Here is an 18,567-nt window from a genome sequence, read left to right as displayed (position 1 = left end):
TCCGTGGACTAACCAGAGTTCTATCTTCTCATCCAAACAAGTTCCTGTTGTTACTAATAGTAGCTCAGCTAGCACAAACATTGGGCTGCCGTCAGGATACCAATACAACTACACTCAGCAACCTTTATCTCTGGGCGATGGACCAGGTTCGATGACAGCCGATAGAAGAACACAGCCATCCCATGTCCCTGCTACTACGATGCAAAGAACGGGACCTACGGAATATCAACTGGCAGCCAGCCAGACAAGTAATGCCAAAGGAACTACTATTTTTTTCTGGAGATCCTCAGGAATGGCCGATGTTTTTTAGCTCTTTCTGCAACTCAACGGACGCCTGTGGGTATACTGATGCGGAAAACTTGGCAAGATTGCAGAGGTGCTTGAAAGGGAATGCGTTGGAAGCTGTAAGAAGCAGATTGTTATTACCACAATCAGTGCCTTCCGTAATAGATACACTACGAAGACTGTATGGAAGACCTGAAATTCTTATTCACTCCCTTCTCCGTTCATTACGCGCTGTTCCGCCTCCGAAAGCCGATAATCTTCCGTCGATAATCACATTTGGACTTGCGGTACAGAATGCAGTGGATCACATGTGCATCGCAAATCTCAACGACCATCCGTGGAACCCAACTGTGCTTCATGAGCTGGTCGAGAAGCTCCCCCCTTCGATGAAAATGGACTGGTCGTGTTTCAAGAGAAGAAGTGAGCACGTAAATCTAACGACGTTCAGCACCTTCATGACCGAGCTGGTCGTAATGGCCTCAGATGTTACGTTTCCTGTGGATACCCATCCAAAATCCAACAAAGCTGGACAAGACAAGCAGAAGCTGTACGTGCACTCCGAAGAGCTGCGGCCTGTTAGTTCTGAAAATTCAGAGAAAAAGTTGTTAATCGAACCGATGATGAAAACTTGTGCGTACTGTGACTGCTTGAGTCACGAAATCGTGAACTGTATGCATTTCAAGACGCTTGATATTGATGGTAGGTGGAAGGCGGTAAAACAAAAGAACTTATGCAGAAGTTGTCTTATACCACATCGCAAGTGGCCTTGCCGCTCCAATAAAGAGTGCGGTGTCGAAGGATGCAGGTTCCATCATCACAATTTGTTGCATTCAGCAAGAAATGTACTTAAAGACGAAAGAGCCAAAAGTGTCGTACACCAGAATCTACATTGTTCGGTAACATACTCTTTGTTTCGATACTTACCTGTAACCATCCATGGTAACGGACAAAAATTAAAACTTTCGCCTTCTTAGACGATGGATCATCGTCAACACTACTAGAGGCGGGAATCGCGTCAAAACTTGGTATCACTGGACCAACCGACAACCTTTCTTTAAGTTGGACCGGCAATATTTCAAGGGAAGTAAAAGGGTCTCAACGGGTAACAGTGGTCATTTCTGGAGATACGGGAAAGTTCAAACTCAGCAATGTACGAACTGTTGAAGAACTCCAACTTCCAAGTCAAACTATGCAGTATGAAGCGCTACAGCAATCATATCCACACCTTAAAGGGTTACCGATCCGCAGTTATACAACCGCTACTCCGGGGATTATCATCGGATTAGAACATGTCCGCCTTCTAACATCGTTGCGGCTACGAGAGGGAGGAGACAACGGGCCTGTTGCAACTAAAACCCGACTGGGTTGGTGTATTTACGGGAGGAATTCGAACCATGGCAGCGTGCTAGAGCAGTTGAACCTTCATTTTGTGCGCGATCTAGATAATCGAGAACTACACGATTGGATGAAGCAATACTTTGCGGTAGAGGAATCAAGCGTTACCATCAAGCCAGAAGCCGAAGAAGAAAAACGCGCGCGTGAGATAATGGAGACAACGACACGACGAGTAAACGGATCTCTCGAGACTGGATTATTGTGGAAGTATGACCATTTTTCGTTCCCAGACAGCTACCCAATGGCAGTACGTCGCATGAAGGCTCTTGAGACGCTACTGAACAAAGACCAACGACTGAAAAGCAAAGTGAGGGAAATGATAGGACAGTATGTGGAGAATAAATACGCACATCGGATCACTTCTGAAGAACTCAAATCAACGGACCCAAGCAGAGTGTGGTACTTACCGCTAGGCGTGGTGCAAAATCCGAAAAAACCTGACAAAATTCGGCTCATATGGGATGCTAAAGCAAAAGTGGGAGGATTATCATTCAATGATATGCTGATTAAAGGTCCAGATCTCCTGGTTGCGTTATTGTCCGTATTACTTCGTTTCAGGCAAAGGAACGTCGCCATAGTAGGCGACATAAGGGAAATGTTCCATCAAATTTCTATACGGTATTCGGACAAACAATCGCAGAGCTTTCTTTATCGTTCATCTCCGGATATACCTCCTCAAATCTACGTAATGGACGTAGCCACGTTTGGTGCAAGCTGCTCACCTAGTTTAGCGCAGTTTGTTAAAACAAGAATGCTGTTGAGTTTGCGGGTAGTTATCCTAGGGCAGCGAAAGCAATTGTGGAAAACCATTACGTGGACGATTTCTTGGATAGCGTGGATACTGTGTCAGAAGCGGTGCAGTTGATCAACGAAGTAAAGTATGTGCATTCACAGGCGGGATTTGAGATCCGAAACTTCTGCTCAAACTCCGCGGATGTTCTTGCTGGAGTAGGAGAACGAGAAATCCCACTGAAAGTGTCGATGTATCTAGAGAAATCCTCGGACACGGAACGGGTATTAGGTATGGTGTGGAGGCCAACAGAAGACGTCTTCACGTTTGACCTAAGCACCATGAAAGATGAGATCAAAGAACTGATTCAGAGTTCTACTATTCCAACTAAACGACAAGCCCTGAAAACAGTAATGTCAGTGTTTGACCCATTAGGGCTGATTTCCCACTTTGTCGTGCACGGAAAAAATCCTCATGCTGCTTATTTGGCGCTCTGGAACGGATTGGGATGAGTTAATATCTGAAGAATTTCAAGAAAAGTGGGAATGTTGGTGTCGATACATGCAGCGCTTGGACGAGGTTGCAGTGCCACGGCGTTTCTTTCCAAATGTGAGGAGCGTTGCTATGAATAATTTAGAGGCCCATTTGTTCGTCGATGCTAGCGAATTGGCCTACGCAGCAGTACTTTATCTCCGGTTTGTGGACAACGGTCAACTCAGATGCGCACTAGTAGCGGCAAAAACGAAAGTCGCACCCTTAAAGCCTTTATCCATTCCGCGTCTCGAGTTACAGGCGGCGATGATTGGAGCGAGGTTGTTAGAAAGCGTTTTGCTCTCCTTGAACCTTCCAATTACCAAGAGATTTCTTTGGTCTGACTCAACTACCGTACTCTCTTGGTTGAGATAAGATAGTCGCAAATGCCACCAGTTTGTTGCGTTTAGGGTTGGGGAGATTCTTATGACAACAAGCGTGGATGAATGGAACTACGTCCCGTCTAAATTGAACGTTGCAGATGCTGCTACCAAATGGAAGGATGGACCTAGTTTTGACAACAATAATCCATGGTACAGCGCACCAGAGTTCCTCTACAAGCCGCCGATTAATTGGCCGAAAAAATCCGCGACAGATGATGCTGATACAGACGCAGAGCTTCGCACCGTTTTCTTGTTCCATGGTACAGTGCAGCAACCGCTGATAGACACGTCAAGATTTTCTAGCTGGAACCGACTGTTAAGAGTAGCTGCCTTTGTTTTACGGAGTGTTCGACGTTTTAAAGGAGAAAAGTTACCCAACCCAAGCCTGTTGATCCAAGAAGAACTTCAGAACGCGGAGAAACTACTGTGGCGGCAAATCCAAGCTGAGGCTTATCCTGATGAGGTGGCAATTATGAAACGAAACCTTTTGCTTCTCAAAGAATCTGTAGTAATCCAAAAGTCAAGTCCGCTTTATCGCCTCTCGTCCTTTATCGACGAGTGCGGTATCATCCGGATGAACAGTAGAATTACAGCGGCGCCGACGGTTTTCATAGAAACTAAATATCCCATTATACTGCCGAAGAAACACACTGCGACTATTCTGATCGTAGAAAATTATCATCGGCGCTACCTTCATGGAAACGGAGAAACTGTGTGTAACGAAATGCGACAACGTTTCTACATAACAGGTCTACGAGGAGTTATTCGTCAAGTCTCCAGTAGATGCCTGTATTGTCGCATTAGAAAGGCTGTTCCTCATCCGCCAATGATGGGGTCCTTACCGGAAGCCAGAGTAACGGGATTTGTGAGACCATTTACGCATACTGGAGTGGACTATTTTGGGCCGTTAATGGTGAAACAAGGACGAAGCCTGGTGAAGAGATGGGTTGCGCTTTTCACTTGCCTCTCAGTTCGTGCTATACATCTGGAGATAGTACATAGTTTGTCCACTCAGTCGTGCGTGATGGCAATTCGTCGCTTTGTGGCTCGACGGGGTTCTCCAGAGTCATTTTACAGCGATAATGGAACGAATTTCGTAGGGGCGAGTAACCTGCTGGCGAAACAGATCCAAGATATTCAAAATAAGTGCGCCTCGACATTCACCAACTCCAAAACCAGGTGGTGCTTCAATCCGCCTTCTGCGCCTCACATGGGAGGATCATGGGAGCGTATGGTTCGCTCCGTGAAAACGGCTATGTCCACTATTGCTGATCATCCACATCACCCAAGTGACGAGGTATTGGAGACGGTACTCCTAGAAGCTGAAGCTATTATCAACTCCCGACCGCTCACATATATACCACTAGAGAGCCCGGAGCAAGAATCCTTAACGCCAAATCACTTCCTGCTATATGGTACACAGGGGATTGTGCAACCTGAAATAGGTATTGACGCTGGCGGACATAATCTACGGGACAGCTGGCGTCTTTCTCAGAGTCTAGTGAATCATTTCTGGCATCGTTGGATCCATGAGTATCTCCCAACAATAACTAGGCGTACCAAGTGGTTTGAACCAACGAAGCCACTTGAACCAGGAGACCTGGTACTGGTGGTCGAGGAAACTAAGCGGAATGGGTGGCTACGAGGAAAAGTCGTGGAAGTGGTGAAGGCCAATGATGGACAAGTGCGGCGTGCTGTGATACAAACGAAAAACGGATTAATAACTCGTCCGGCAGTGAAGATAGCTCCACTAGACCTCAGGGCATCTGGATTCCCCGGAACTACACGGGCGGGGGAATGTAACGAGACCACAGGGCATTCTCGTTCGTTGACTGATCCGTGAGATCCGCGTCACCCAGATTTGTCAATCAGCAACATGTTAGGGAAATCAAAGCGATGACGGGGCTGTCAATAATGACTGGCAAATTTAGCAACGTGTACATGCAGTGAAGATCAACAAATTAAAGTCCTTTATTTGCCATTCAACTGAATTGGAAACCTAATAAACCCAATGAGCGTTAAAATTAGCATTGAAACAGTTAGTGCAGTATATAGTAGTTAAACAGTTCTATTAATTAGGAAAAAGTGAATCCACAATAATTTGGTTATTACTAGCTAAATCCAAACCCTAATAGATTACAGATAGAAAACAATTACATCTAATAGTACGGCTGAGTTCAATTGATAAATTTCTAGCAAGCTTAAATCTATATGTAAGTACATGCACTAAAAACTTATCCTAATATGTACATGAATTAAACACGTTGAATTAAAAAAAAAACTAAACAGTAGTACAACAGGTACTGGAATATTTTGGAAGGAGCGAGTTTCGGGTGAACTCGAATAGAAGAAACACGAAAATGTAAGTGTAAATACCTTTGTAAACCAACATGAAATTGAACTTAAATACAATTACAGCTTTGAAGCTGCTAAGGGGCAAGCCAGAGTAAACGCGACGAGCGATGCGACGCGACGCGACTCACGTAAAAGAATAACAATAATTATCAACAGGCTGTCAAATTGCACTGTCGCGTCGCGTCGCATCGCACGTCGCGTTTACTCTGGCTTGCCCCTAAGGCTGCTATCAGACCGTGTTTACGTTTGCTCGAAAATTATTCCGAACAGTATTGTTACGGTGTGTTGAAATTCGGTTTAAACAATTATTGTATGTACATAGAGAGGAACTACATATTTCCACTGGAACTAGATGGGAACCATTTTCAAGGGCGTAGCCAGAGGGAGGCAGGGGGGTGGGGCGTCGCCCCCCTAAATTGTGGAAAGATTGAACGGGTACTGAAATGAGTTCCCTCAAACATGTGCACTTTACGATCTAATCATATACAGAAATAGGTGGTTGAAATTCAAAAGATTCCCAAAACTTATTAGGGCATCCAGGATCCATAATAAGGTACACTGGGGGAAGTGGAAAAGGAAAAATCGATAGTGCATGTTTGAATTAGTGTAAAACCAGTTTAAATGATCTAAATGCGTTCAATCAAAAAGGGCTATCAAAAACAGTCAATTTTTTTTTTTTTATCGAGTCGATAACAAACACTGAAGAAGTTTCCAAATAGGAAACGAAATGCGTATCTGATTGTTGATACATAAAAAAGTTAATAGTGGAAGTAAATGGAAGAATAATAGTCTTTTAACCTTGTAAAGTATGTACAATTCCAATTTTTCGAGTTGATTTTTACACTTACCCCCTTTTTCCACTTCCCCCAGTGTACCTTATATGAAAGTTCAAAACAACTCGAAATATTTCGGGCTCAAGAATTCTCCTTGAAATCCTTCTAGAAGCTCCCCTGGGAACTTCTGAATTCCTCCGGAAAGTTACTAAATTTTTTTTAGGAAATTCACGAGGAAATTCCTTGAAGATTTCTTTTCTCCTCTCCAAGATTTACTTCTAGATATTTCTTCGGCTATTCTCTCTTCAGGAAGAATCCGGCATTTCCTTCAGGAATGCATTCGAGAACTCCGTCAAGAATACATACGGAATTTCATCCCAAAATTCTACCAGAATGCGATATGCTAAATCTCCGATTTAGCTCCATAATTTCACTTGTAAATCTATAAGAAATTCCTTCGGAAATTCTTCTAGGAACTTCTCTGGGCATTCCTCTCGGAACTCTTCCTTTAATTCCTCCGGGATTACTTCCAGGAAATTTTCCGGGAATACCTCCAAACATTCAATAGCGAAATCATCTAGCATTCAAATCTAGAAGTCTTTTCGCAATTACTTCAGAATATCCTTCAAGAAATCCTCTAGAAATATCTTCATGAATTTCTCCTGGAATTCGTCCAAATATTTCGACAGAAATTCTTACAGGTATTTTTTCGGGAGTTTCTTCAGGTACTTCTCCAGGAATTTCTCCGGGAGATTTTTCGCGGAAGTGTACAAGAATTCCTTCCGGACTTCACTCGGAATTTACTCGGATATCTGCCAAGAGTTCTTCCAGAAATTTCTTCGGAACAATCCGCAGGGATTTTCTTCAGCAATTCATCTGGGAATACTTTCAGGATTTCATCTGGGAATTTCTGCATTAATTCCTCCTGGTATTTTCCTGGGAATTCCTTCAGATATTTTTTCGGAAATTCCTTTAGAAACTTCTCTAAGAATTATTTCAGGACTTCCATGTGGGAATTCCTCCGGAAGTACTTGTGAGAGTCCCTCCGGGAGTTCTTCCAGGAGTTTTTTCCAAGAAATTCTCCGGTAACACCTCTAGAAACTTCACAGGGAATTCCTGGACGATATTTGGCAGGAATTTCACGGGAAATGGGATTTCGGAAGTTCCTTCAGAAATAGTTTTTCTCTTCCTCTAGGGTATTCCACCGGATGTTCCTCTGAAGTTCCACCAGTAATTCCTTCGGGAATTCAATCAGGCCTTCTTCCAGAAATTCATTTAGCATTTCTTTAGGCATTTATCCACAAATTCCTCCAGAAGTTCCTCGGAGAATTTCTCTGGGTGTTCTTACGGGAATTCCTCCGGGAGGTTCTTTTAAGAATTCTTCCTGGAGTTCCTCCTGGAATTCTTACGGAAGTTCCTTTGGGAGTTCATCCTAGAATTCTTACGAGAGTTCCTCCAGCATTTCCTCCGGAAATTCTTCCTGTAATTCTTCAATAAATTCCTCCAGAAGTTCCACCGGCAGTTCCTCCAAGAATTCCTCTGATAATTTCTGCGGAAATTCCTATAGAAAATCCTTCGGGAGTTCCTCCGGAAATTACTCCGGGAGTTCCTTCTCAGAGAAACACCCGAAGAAACTGCCGGTGAAACTCCCGGAGGGATTCTCGTAGAAACTGTTAGTGGATCTCCTGGAGGAATTCCCAAAGGAACTGCCGGAGGAGCTCTCGTAAGATCTCCCGTAAGAACTCTCGGAGGAATTTCAGGAGGAACTCCTAGAAGAATTCCTAGAGGACCTCCCGGATGAGCTCCCAGAGAAACTATCGGAAGAACTTCGGGAGGAATTTCCAGCTTAATTTCTGAAGAAAGCCTAAATGATTTCCTGAAAAAAGCCTGAATAATTTCCTGGAATAGTTTCTGGTGGAACTCCCGAAGGAATTTCCGTAGAAACTCCCGGATGAATTGCTGGTGGAATTCCCGGAGGAACTGTCGAAGGAATTTTCTGGAAGAATTTCTGAAGAAACTCCCGGGAGAATTTTCAAAGGAACCCCGGGGAAACTACCAGAAGCATTCTCGGAAACAAGAGAATTCATCTTATAGACAAATCTCGTCTAGCTGAAACCTTTGTTGGGGTTTGTAGCTGGACCATCATCATCAGAGTACCTCCCGGAGAATTCCCTGAGGAGCTCGCAGAGAAATTCTCGGAGGAGCTTCTGGTGGAAAATCTATATAAATTCCTGAAGAAGCCTAAATAAATTCCAATTCTGCCGAAATTCCCGGAAGAACTGGAACTGGAATTATTTCAGAGAGGATTTGGTTAGAAATTCAGATGTATGGTTCTAGTTTTCTAAAACTTATGGCAGAATGCAGGATTTTTATAATAATTGTTATAGCCGACTTTATATTCTTTCTGAATACTAAGTTCGTTAATATTTTTCTCACTTTATTTAAAAATATCTGATGAGCAATAGATCACGCATTTTTGAATCCATTATTGTTTGAATCATTATTGTTTCGATTTGGTTTCATGTGTTAATATTCATGTGTTTTTATAAAACTACTATAAAACTACGATTTAGAAGACCAAAAAAGTTGCCTCCCCCCTTTCGAAATCCTGGCTATGCCCATGACCATTTTCATCTCACTGAACACCTGATTACGAAAGAAGGAATACAGCAACAAGCTGTCGCTTCATTTTGCTAACATTTTCACTACTGAAAAGAATTAAAAAATCAATCTTCTTCTTCTTCTATGGCTCTACATTCCAACTGGAACTTGGCCTGCTTTTCAACTCAAAGTATTCTATTAGCATTTCCTCAGTTTTTATTTGAAATCTTTTCTATGCCCGCCATTACATGAGTATGTATCTTGTGTGGCAAGTACAATGAATACACTATGGCCAGGGTGTCGAGAAAGTTTGCATCCCGAAAACATCCTAGACCGGACCGAGAATTGATCTCGTCATCTCCGGATTGGAAATCCTCCCCGTTTATGTTAAAAAGAATCCCGTTGTATGTTAAAAAGACAAGATCACCGTCTTCGACCAGAGGTTGCACAGGCTGAATACTTAATACCTAGCATTAGACAAAGAAACAGGACATTTATACAACACCCAGTGGACTAGTGAAGAATTTTCCGTTTTAAGGAAAGCTCCCGTCTTACTAGGGCAGGAATCGAACCCACACTAGACAGCACGCAAATGCATATAGACGACTGTTATCGTGCGGATGCCCCGAAGCCCACGTTTGGAAACAGGACTACACACATGACAACTGAATGAGGACAAACATGGCAAACATTACGAATCTGCTGCGATTCATCTTGTATTTATTTAGTGATGAATTCCCATCATCGGTTCATAATCATATTTAAAAAATCAATAAATGTTATTCTAACGAAAATGAGTACTGGAGTGTTTTCTCACTGTTGCTTTGATCCTTTGGAACAATAAGGCAAATAATATAATTATTTACCCACAATCGGTCAAACAAGGGATCGTAAACGGTATCTTTGGAAAACATTTAAAATCAAAATTCCGATAAATTTAGCTTTTCATCCCATATTTTTTTTTCGAGGAACCTCACATTTCTTGTTCGACTTTTACACGGCAGCAGATTGTAGTGCCATCTGGAGAAAAAGAGCTCTAGTAATGCCATTACATTTTTGTGGAATGCTAGTGGAACCTAAGTAAAATTGGCTGTATTCGACACAATTTCAAAAATGCTAGTCACAATTTGATTTAATAAACAAAATGAAGCACCTGCCATTAAAAGTTTGTGTGAAATTCGTTTGATCTGTAATACCGTTTTGACTCGAAGTCCGGACACTTAAGCACTGCTGAATTTTCAGTTCAATATTTCAAACGGAATTAAGTACTTGACGCTGAGTGATAACACACCCTGTCAAGATTAACTTATCAAATTTGCTATAGTGTACTGAAAATGACATTTTGTATGCACGAAATAGCTAATATAATCGAAAACATTAAACATCGCTTGCTTCGAAATCCGGACACAGTATAAGGGATGCTTCAAATACCGGACAATTTTGATTCGAATTTCGGACACTTCGAATTTGGCTATATTGATTCTCAAATAGCCAATTAAATCAGTTCAAAGACAACTAAGATATGGCATTCATATTTCTCGATTAATAAAAATCCGTAAGGTAAGGTTTATACACATTTGTATGGAAATCTGGCATCCCCCGGTTGTGTGTACCATCCGAAGTTCCTGCTCCGAGATTGACCAGGACTACCAAAAACAGCATTTGAAACCGAGCAGGAGCATTTAACTGCAATAATACAACATTCGGAATCTAATAATTTCATACAATCTCCCCCCTCTCCCCTTTCAAGGTAAAACGCTTTTTTGACATTTGACGTGGATAATGGAATATTTTCTTCAATACTACCTCTCAAATTAAACGTGGGTAAGCTGCAATTAGTGGGATTTATGTATCTTTTGAAGACCGTTTCAGTTTGATTTTAGAAATCAAGGATTGAAAGGAGCGATTGAAATAATGAATTCATGCGGATTGATAAATCCGCGCGTGTCCGAGAAATGTTGAGTTTTTTATTTGGCGGGAGTCGTTCACAACTTGTCTTTTTATACAATTCTGTTAAAAAGCTAGTTTTACAAACTTGTTTTTTTTCCTACAAAAATGTGAATGGTTAAAAAAAATACATTTGAAGACAACAGTTTACTAGAAACTGAAGGCAAGTTTTGCTACTTGTGTACATTTAATAAAGTGATATCATTTACAATATGTGTATAAGTAGGGCAACTGTTCCGTTTTCCATTCCACTGAATATATATTCATCTCATCGCAGAACAAAGAAATACAGCACCAATCTCGTCGCTTCTTTTTGCTAACACGCGTGCTCACTGGTGAAAAAAATCACAAAAATAAGAAACCAACAAAATTCCTTTGTTTTTGATGGGATGGAAATAAAAGCTATGGGATGAAGTGCCGAACCGTTCCCCTAAATATCGATAAGCTGAGAGCAAGCAATGTTCCTTTTGGACTGTAGCATCTAAAGTATAAAGAAATTGTTACTATGATTGCTCATTACGAATCATTTGATTTCAATTAACTTAACTGATAAACAGTTATTTAACATCATTTCAGCATGTCCGGAAATTGAAGCAATTGTAAAAACTTGCCTCGAAGTCCGGACATACAGAAAATGTGATAAAAATTATAAAGCTATGAATTCCCAAGCAATTTCTCTAATTCATGACAAAGAGTGCTATCATACTATGTTCATAAATTACTAATACCCCTTACAAATGATAGAATATAGAAAATATGAGCTTAGTTTTTCTAATGTTGAGTCTTAAGCTGCATTATAAGAAAAACGAAATTCACCGTTGATTATGACATGCTTTCAACTTTTACCTCTAATTTTCAAGTTTTTACCACAGATCAGGGATCACTTACATTTGTTAAACTGGTTCCAAGTCCAAGAATCGTTCCCTGCATTGATAACCCAAGAAATACTTGTTGAGATGGTAAATAAAGTCAAATAACAATTGAAGTGTCCGGCTTTCGAAGCGTCCGGCAATTCGAAGCATAACGGTACAAGTTTCTCACCGAAAAGCTGACAAAAGCAGTGAAAATACGATGAGAGCAGTAGAAATCGCCAGTTGTGACTGTTTTACTGAAAGAAGAAAAACAAAACCACACTAAGACTTCGATGCAGACTCTTAATTCTTTGATAATTATTCATTTCGGAGAGATTTGTTTTATTTCACATACCTATTTCATCTGATTCTATTTCGATTTAAAGAGCGAGTAATGGTGCCTTTAAACCTAGGCATAAGAACCTGAACATATGTCCCACTCCTCGCGGGCAGCGTAGTTCGCCTCCGCGCGGTGCTCGTTGGAAACGATAGCGTATCAACGGCGGCTAAATGAGCTACACACGAGGAAGCGTGCTAGCGCATTGAGGCTGACGCCAGTGAGGTCTCAATTATGGTTCTGGCAGGCACGTCAAGGCTATGTGTATGGTATATTGTAATATTGTGAAGCGAGGGCTGGCAGTCTGACATTCTACTATCTTAGTAGGGCCGGGTGACACCGACTCGAAACGGTGAGTGGGCTAATGGCTTTCCGTCCCATTAAACCGTGACGGGCCTTGTAGCACGCTGCCCAATCCTGCCATCCAGTTTTGCCTACTGGGTGGGAGTAGGCTCAGATGCCCTTTCCTGACTTGCGCTGATCTGGCTCTGAACACGCAAGTGTCAACCCTCGCATGGCCTCCCTGCTTGCCGCAAGGCAGGCATAGATAACCATGGGATCACTAAAGGCGACTACTCCAGTAGGATTCGGCGGCAGCCGCAAGGGGGACCCATACAGCAATGAGTATTGAACGAAATCAATCATTGGAGTTGGAGGTGATGGACCCCTTTGCCAAAAGGGGTCTAGCGAGGTCCCCTATTAAAGAGGGGGCGAGTGGAGTGACGGTTGCTGCTATTGGCAGTACTGAAGAGTCTCCAGTGGTGGTGGGGAGTAGCCCTGCCTGCACGCCTGACGAGCCACTACCAGGGATACGGGTGGTGGCCGAGCAACTCGATGAGATCATCGAGTTCATAAGCGGCAGACAGAACACCAACAAGGAGCTTAAACAGAGCCTGTTGGTGCTTTGGCAAGCTGTTCGAGTCGCAAGACAAGAACAGGACGCTTATATCAGGCGTGTAGCGGCAGCAGAGAAGGTAGCCAAAGTATCTAAGGCCCTCTGCTTCCCTAGCGGTGTTACTGCGGCGAAAGAGGCGACCGCCCTTACGGCCAGTGAGGGTAAGAAAACGCCAAACTCGAAGCGACTCAAACGCGCTACCATTAAGGCAAAACGTCGCCTGGATGGTGCACCGGAGCCTGAAGGGCGTGTGCCCAAGAAGGTGAAAGGCACTAAACAGGCACAAGTTGCTGAGCCACAAGTTGGCCCCAGCCAGCCATTGGTATCCGCCGAAGGGGATGCAAATCCTTGGCAGCTGGTCAGTAGAGTGCGAAAGTCGAACACCCCTCGACCTGCGAAGAAGGTGAGAGACAGAGGCGAGGCCTTGCTGGTGAAAACCGACAAGGACAAGTACACCGATGTCCTCAAATCGCTGCGAGCGGCCGATAGCCTATCGGCCCTGGGTCAGGAATCAGGATGTGCTCAGCGTGAGACGTACCAAGAACGGTGAAATGATCTTGGTACTGAAGCGTGGCGCGCAATTCAGCGGTGTAGCTTACAAAACGCTTGCCCAGGAGGTCTTGGGTTACGGCGCTCAGGTCAAGTCGTTGGGTGCGGAAGTGACCCTCCAGTGTAAGCAACTGGACGAGGTCACGACCGCGGAAAACGTCGTCTCTGCCGTCAAAGAGCAGTGCGGCACAGAGGTAGAGCGGTCCTTTGAAAGTCTAAGATGATTCTTTGGTACGCAGGTAGCCTATCTCAGACTACCGGTGGCTGATGCCAAAAAGGTCACTGAGAAAGGGAAGTTGAAGATCGGCTGGGCTGGTCAGTATGCCCAGTAAGCGTGCTCCAGCTACCTTTAATGGACAGGTGCTACCGGCCTTGAGTCTGGGTACAAGTGTTATGACTGCAAGGGCCCAGACCGAAGCAAGATGTGCCGTCGCTGTGGCAAGGAGGGACACAAGGCGCAGGAATGCGACAAAGCACCTAGGTGCCTCATCTGCGCCAGTAAGAAGCAGGCCCGGAACCATGCTATGGGCGGGCCTGCGTGTCCCTTCGGAGATGCCGAGTCATGAATAGATGGAACGTTTGTCAGCCCCGGTCTGGTCTCTGACCTGGACTGGAGGGTAGACGAGGGCTACACCCATAGTGATCACTTAGCAATTCGCTTCAAGATCAACTATGGTGTGCAGCATCCGAGGGTGGGTGATCCCTGTCAGGTCCGTGGGTGGAAGTCCAATCACTTCGACAGCGAAGTTTTCACCGCGGCCCTGGGACTGGAGGCCAACACCGACAGTCTAAGCGGGGATGCGCTGGTAGCTGTCCTATCAAGCGCGTGCGATGCTACTATGCCGAGGAAAGCCCTGCCAAGAAATGGCAGACGCCCGGCATACTGGTGGAGTGCCGAAATTGCTGCCCTACGATCAGCCTGCCTCAAGGCTAGACGTAGGACGCAACGAGCCCGCACCGAGGAGGAAAGAGCGGTCCGCCGGGAAGTGTTTCGAGCTGCGAGACTGGCCCTTAACAAGGCCATTAAGAGCAGCAAGAGAGCGTACTTCGACAACCTGTGCGAGGGTGCCAACGCGAATCCGTGGGGTGACGCCTGTAGGATCGTTATGGCCAAGACCAAAGGGGCCTCTTCACCCCCCGAACGGTCACCGGACCGGTTGGCGAGGATTATCGAAGTACTCTTCCCGTCCCGAGCCACAAGTCCCTGGCCTCCTCCTGCGCTGCAAGGCGCTGGGAGTGTGGCCGAAATGGTGGCTCCGGTGACGAACGAAGAGTTACTCGCAGTGGCTAATTCCCTTGCGATGAACAAAGCTCCAGGGCCTGATGGAGTTCCAAACAGTGCACTCAAGGCAGCGATCATAGCGAACCCGAACATGTTCAGGCTAGCTATGCAGAGATGCCTAGATGAGTGTCGTTTCCCTGAGAGATGGAAAAGGCAGAAGTTGGTACTGCTGCCGAAGGCCGGGAAGCCTCCAGGTGACCCATCGTCGTACAGACCAATTTGCCTGACCCTCACCCCGTACGCAGAGGGTACGGATGGCCTGTCGAGTAACCAGTAGGGTGGCTCAAAAAACAAAAACAAAATTTGATGGGCCACCCTTTTATTCGGTTCTTTGCAATTCCCTGATGCTCTGGACAAAATTTCAGCCAAAATGGTCAAAGTTTGGGCGGTGCTAATCTCGTTGGAAGTTTATATGGAAAAATATATGCAGAAACATCCAAAAACAGTGATTTGCAGTTGGACGGCACAATTTACGATCAAGAATAATGATACTCATTCAGTTCTTGTAGAATTAAATACAGAATCCACCTGTCATAAGACGAGTTTCTTCTTCTTCTTCTTCTTCTTCTTCTTATTGGCATTACATCCCCAAATTGGGACAAAGCCGCCTCGCAGCTTAGTGTTCATTAAGCACTTCCACAGTTATTAACTGCGAGGTTTCTAAGCTAGGTTACCATTTTTGCATTCGTATATCATGAGGCTAGCACGATGATACTTTTATGCCCAGGGAAGTCGAGACAATTTCCAATCCGAAAATTGCCTAGACCGGCACCGGGAATCGAACCCAGCCACCCTCAGCATGGTCTTGCTTTGTAGCCGCGCGTCTTACCGCACGGCTAAGGAGGGCCCCCAAGACAGCACTTGACTGTGTCTCGTACTTGACTCGACCAAGTCGACGGCTTTACTGTTGAGGTCGAAATACGTATCTGTCAAGATACAATTAAGTGGTGGAATTCAATGGGATTGTATAAACTCGTCTTATGACAGGTGAAAACATTCCACCAAAAAGCTCAAAATAATTTTCTTATAAAAATACAGAATGTTATGCAGAAAGCCGCGAGAAGATTAGAGTTTATTAGGCAAAGATATATAAAGGGCATCAAACAGAACCGAATAAAAGGGCGGCCCATCAAAAAAGTTGAAAAAAGTTTTTCCCATACTAATTTGAGCCACCCTAGTAACCAGTTTGGTTTTCGGAAGGGTAAGTCCACGGTGGCCCTAGCAGCACACACGTCCCACATAAGTTACTGCAACTCATATGTGACGAGATTTAGTCCCAATCAAGTTGCTGCAACCTTTTTTGTCTGACTTGTGCTGCTCGGGGGACGTTATCAACTCAGTGCTGAAGACTGCAGAGGTAGCGATCCAACGGAAAAGGCGAGAAATTCGATACTGTGCGTTGGTGACACTGGACGTGAAGAACGCATTCAGCAGCGCAAGCTGGGATGCCATCGCGCTCTCGTTACACCGGCTTAGCCTGCCGGTGGGACTGTACCGGATCTTGGAAAGCGACTTCCAGAATCGTGTGCTGCTATACGAGACCGATGTCGGTCAGAAAAGTGTTCCCATTACCGCAGAAGTCCCGCAAGGGTCAATCCTGGGCTAGGTACTATGGAACCTGATGTATGACGGGGTTCTGAAGCTAAATTTCCCTCCTGGTGTGAAGATCGTCGGCTTTGCTGACGATGTAACCCTAGAGGTCTACGGGGAGTCGATCCCCGAAGTAGTACTAACCGCAGAACACGCGATCAGTACTGTGGCGAACTGGATGAGTGCGAGAGGCCTTGAGCTCGCTCAACATAAGACGGAGGTGGTTATCGTCAGTAACCGTAAGTCGGCACAACATGCAGTTGTTCACGTGGGATACGTCGCGATCACTTCAATGCGGAGTCTGAAGATTCTTGGAGTCATCATAAACGACAAGCTTACCTTCGGTAGCCATGTCAAATATGCGTGCAGGAAGGCTTCGACTGCTGTGGCGGCATTATCGATGTCCTCGCTTCGACGTCGAAAGAAGAGCAATGCTAGACGTTTGCGGCCGGGACACAACTCCGGATAACCTTATCCAGAGGATGTGTCAAACGGTGGAGAAGTGGAACGCAGTCTCGACTGCAACCACTCAGATTGCCTGCAGCTTGCAGAGAATCTGGCGCGCCGAGCAGCAATCGACAAGCAGTACTAACTTGTGATTGGTTAGTTAGAGCGAAAAGTGCCGAACGCGGAGAAGTGTGTGAATGGTCTGCCCATGCAGAGGTAATGACGCAGCGGGTGGCAACCGAGATCGTCACCTCGAAGCATGTCACAAGTGTGAATGAATAGGTGTATGTATGGACTGCATACGTCGCGCTGGGAGTAGCGCAGGAATGTTGGTTCCAATGACTACTGATACCCCGCGGCGTGCCAGAGGAGTGTGGGTGAGCATCCAAGTCAGTCTCACATGTTATGAAAGGAATGAGCACACAAATCAATCTTACATGGTATGTTCAAAGTGAGCTAGTCTCATATGGTATGTCAGAAGTGGGAACCTAAGTAAAATGTCCCATAAGGCATGCCAGAGCGAGAGTTAGGTCGAATGACTAGAGTAGTATGTGTCAGCGCGAAAGAGGTGAGCATACAAGTCAGACCCACATGGCATGATAGAGGTGCAACAGAGCATGTAAAGTGTGTTAGAGGTTCAAAGCAAACAAAGCAAACAAGCTAATCTTGCAGCTTGCAAGCTAATCTTGCAGCATTGAACAAAGCAGCGATAAAACCGTCAAAAAACTTAAATAAATCCATGAATCCTTGAAATTGTTTCTTGGGTACGTTAAGTACTGCCATCCCCCAGAAATAGTACTGGGAGACAGTTCCTGGGGGAAACGATGGCGGAGGGAGTTTAGTCGGTATAGTCGGTATTACCGGTATTACCGGTACAGTCGAGTCCGACACTCCAGCACACTTCCGTGTGGTAGTTTGGCAACTACAATGCACGTGTACTGGGTTAGTGTGTAAATGCATTCTCCCTTGTAAAAAACAAAAATGTCCCACTCCTGGAAGGTAAGTAAGCAAGTAGGAACACCAACATCATCTATTTATGACCCTCTGAATGTGGAATGGTTGGTACCACTGTTCCCGTTTCTTCCTTTAACCTTTTGTCTGTGCTCTGGGGTCTGGGGACACTGACAGTTAATTATAATTTTAAATTTGACACATAGCTTATACTATCTTTATGTTCGGCGTATTGTGCCGTCATGAAGCCTTCCAGTTGGGTCAGTATCGCACGCAACAGACGATATATTTTAATACTACATAATATGCTTTCTGTAAGTGCTGTACCTTTCCAGATCTGCAAAACCATTCCGGGAAAATGTTTTCAGTTTTATTGCTTGTAAGGAAAAACAAATAAACCAACACCGGTGGGATAAATCCTTCCATCGTAATATTATTTTTCACCGTAAGTCATTCGGCAGACCGTGGAGAAAACAAAATAAGACTCGGTGAGCAATAATATAATTCCTTTGCTCGCTATCAGGCGTTGCACGACACCCACTAACCCATAAATCGCACTCGTTCTGAAATGGAGAGGACCAGGGAGAAAAACAAACATTGATTCACGGCGAAAGCCATCAGGACCCAAACGGAGGACGACGAAATTTGGTTTTTACTTATATATT

The 18,567-nt window shown here is 44.5% G+C and overlaps 1 protein-coding gene across 1 annotated transcript; it reads left to right on the top strand.

Moving 5' to 3' along the window:
- The first annotated feature begins 3,367 nt into the window (after positions 1-3,367).
- Positions 3,368-5,167, top strand: LOC134221668 (uncharacterized). Its single transcript, XM_062700855.1, has one exon. It carries the CDS (start codon positions 3,368-3,370, stop codon positions 5,165-5,167), a length of 1,800 nt encoding a protein of 599 aa, XP_062556839.1.
- Positions 5,168-18,567: the final 13,400 nt, after the last annotated feature.

The sequence above is a fragment of the Armigeres subalbatus genome, chromosome 3 (assembly GCF_024139115.2).
Source record: "Armigeres subalbatus isolate Guangzhou_Male chromosome 3, GZ_Asu_2, whole genome shotgun sequence".
NCBI classification, from domain to species: Eukaryota; Metazoa; Arthropoda; class Insecta; order Diptera; family Culicidae; genus Armigeres; species Armigeres subalbatus.
Note: the sequence above shows the minus strand (reverse complement) of the source record. Positions and strands in the feature narration are given on the sequence as shown.

What these genes read in the sequence shown, in the direction of transcription:
- LOC134221668 (XM_062700855.1), top strand. Translation starts at nt 3,368, where the DNA reads ATGACAACAAGCGTGGATGAATGGAACTACGTCCCGTCTAAATTGAAC.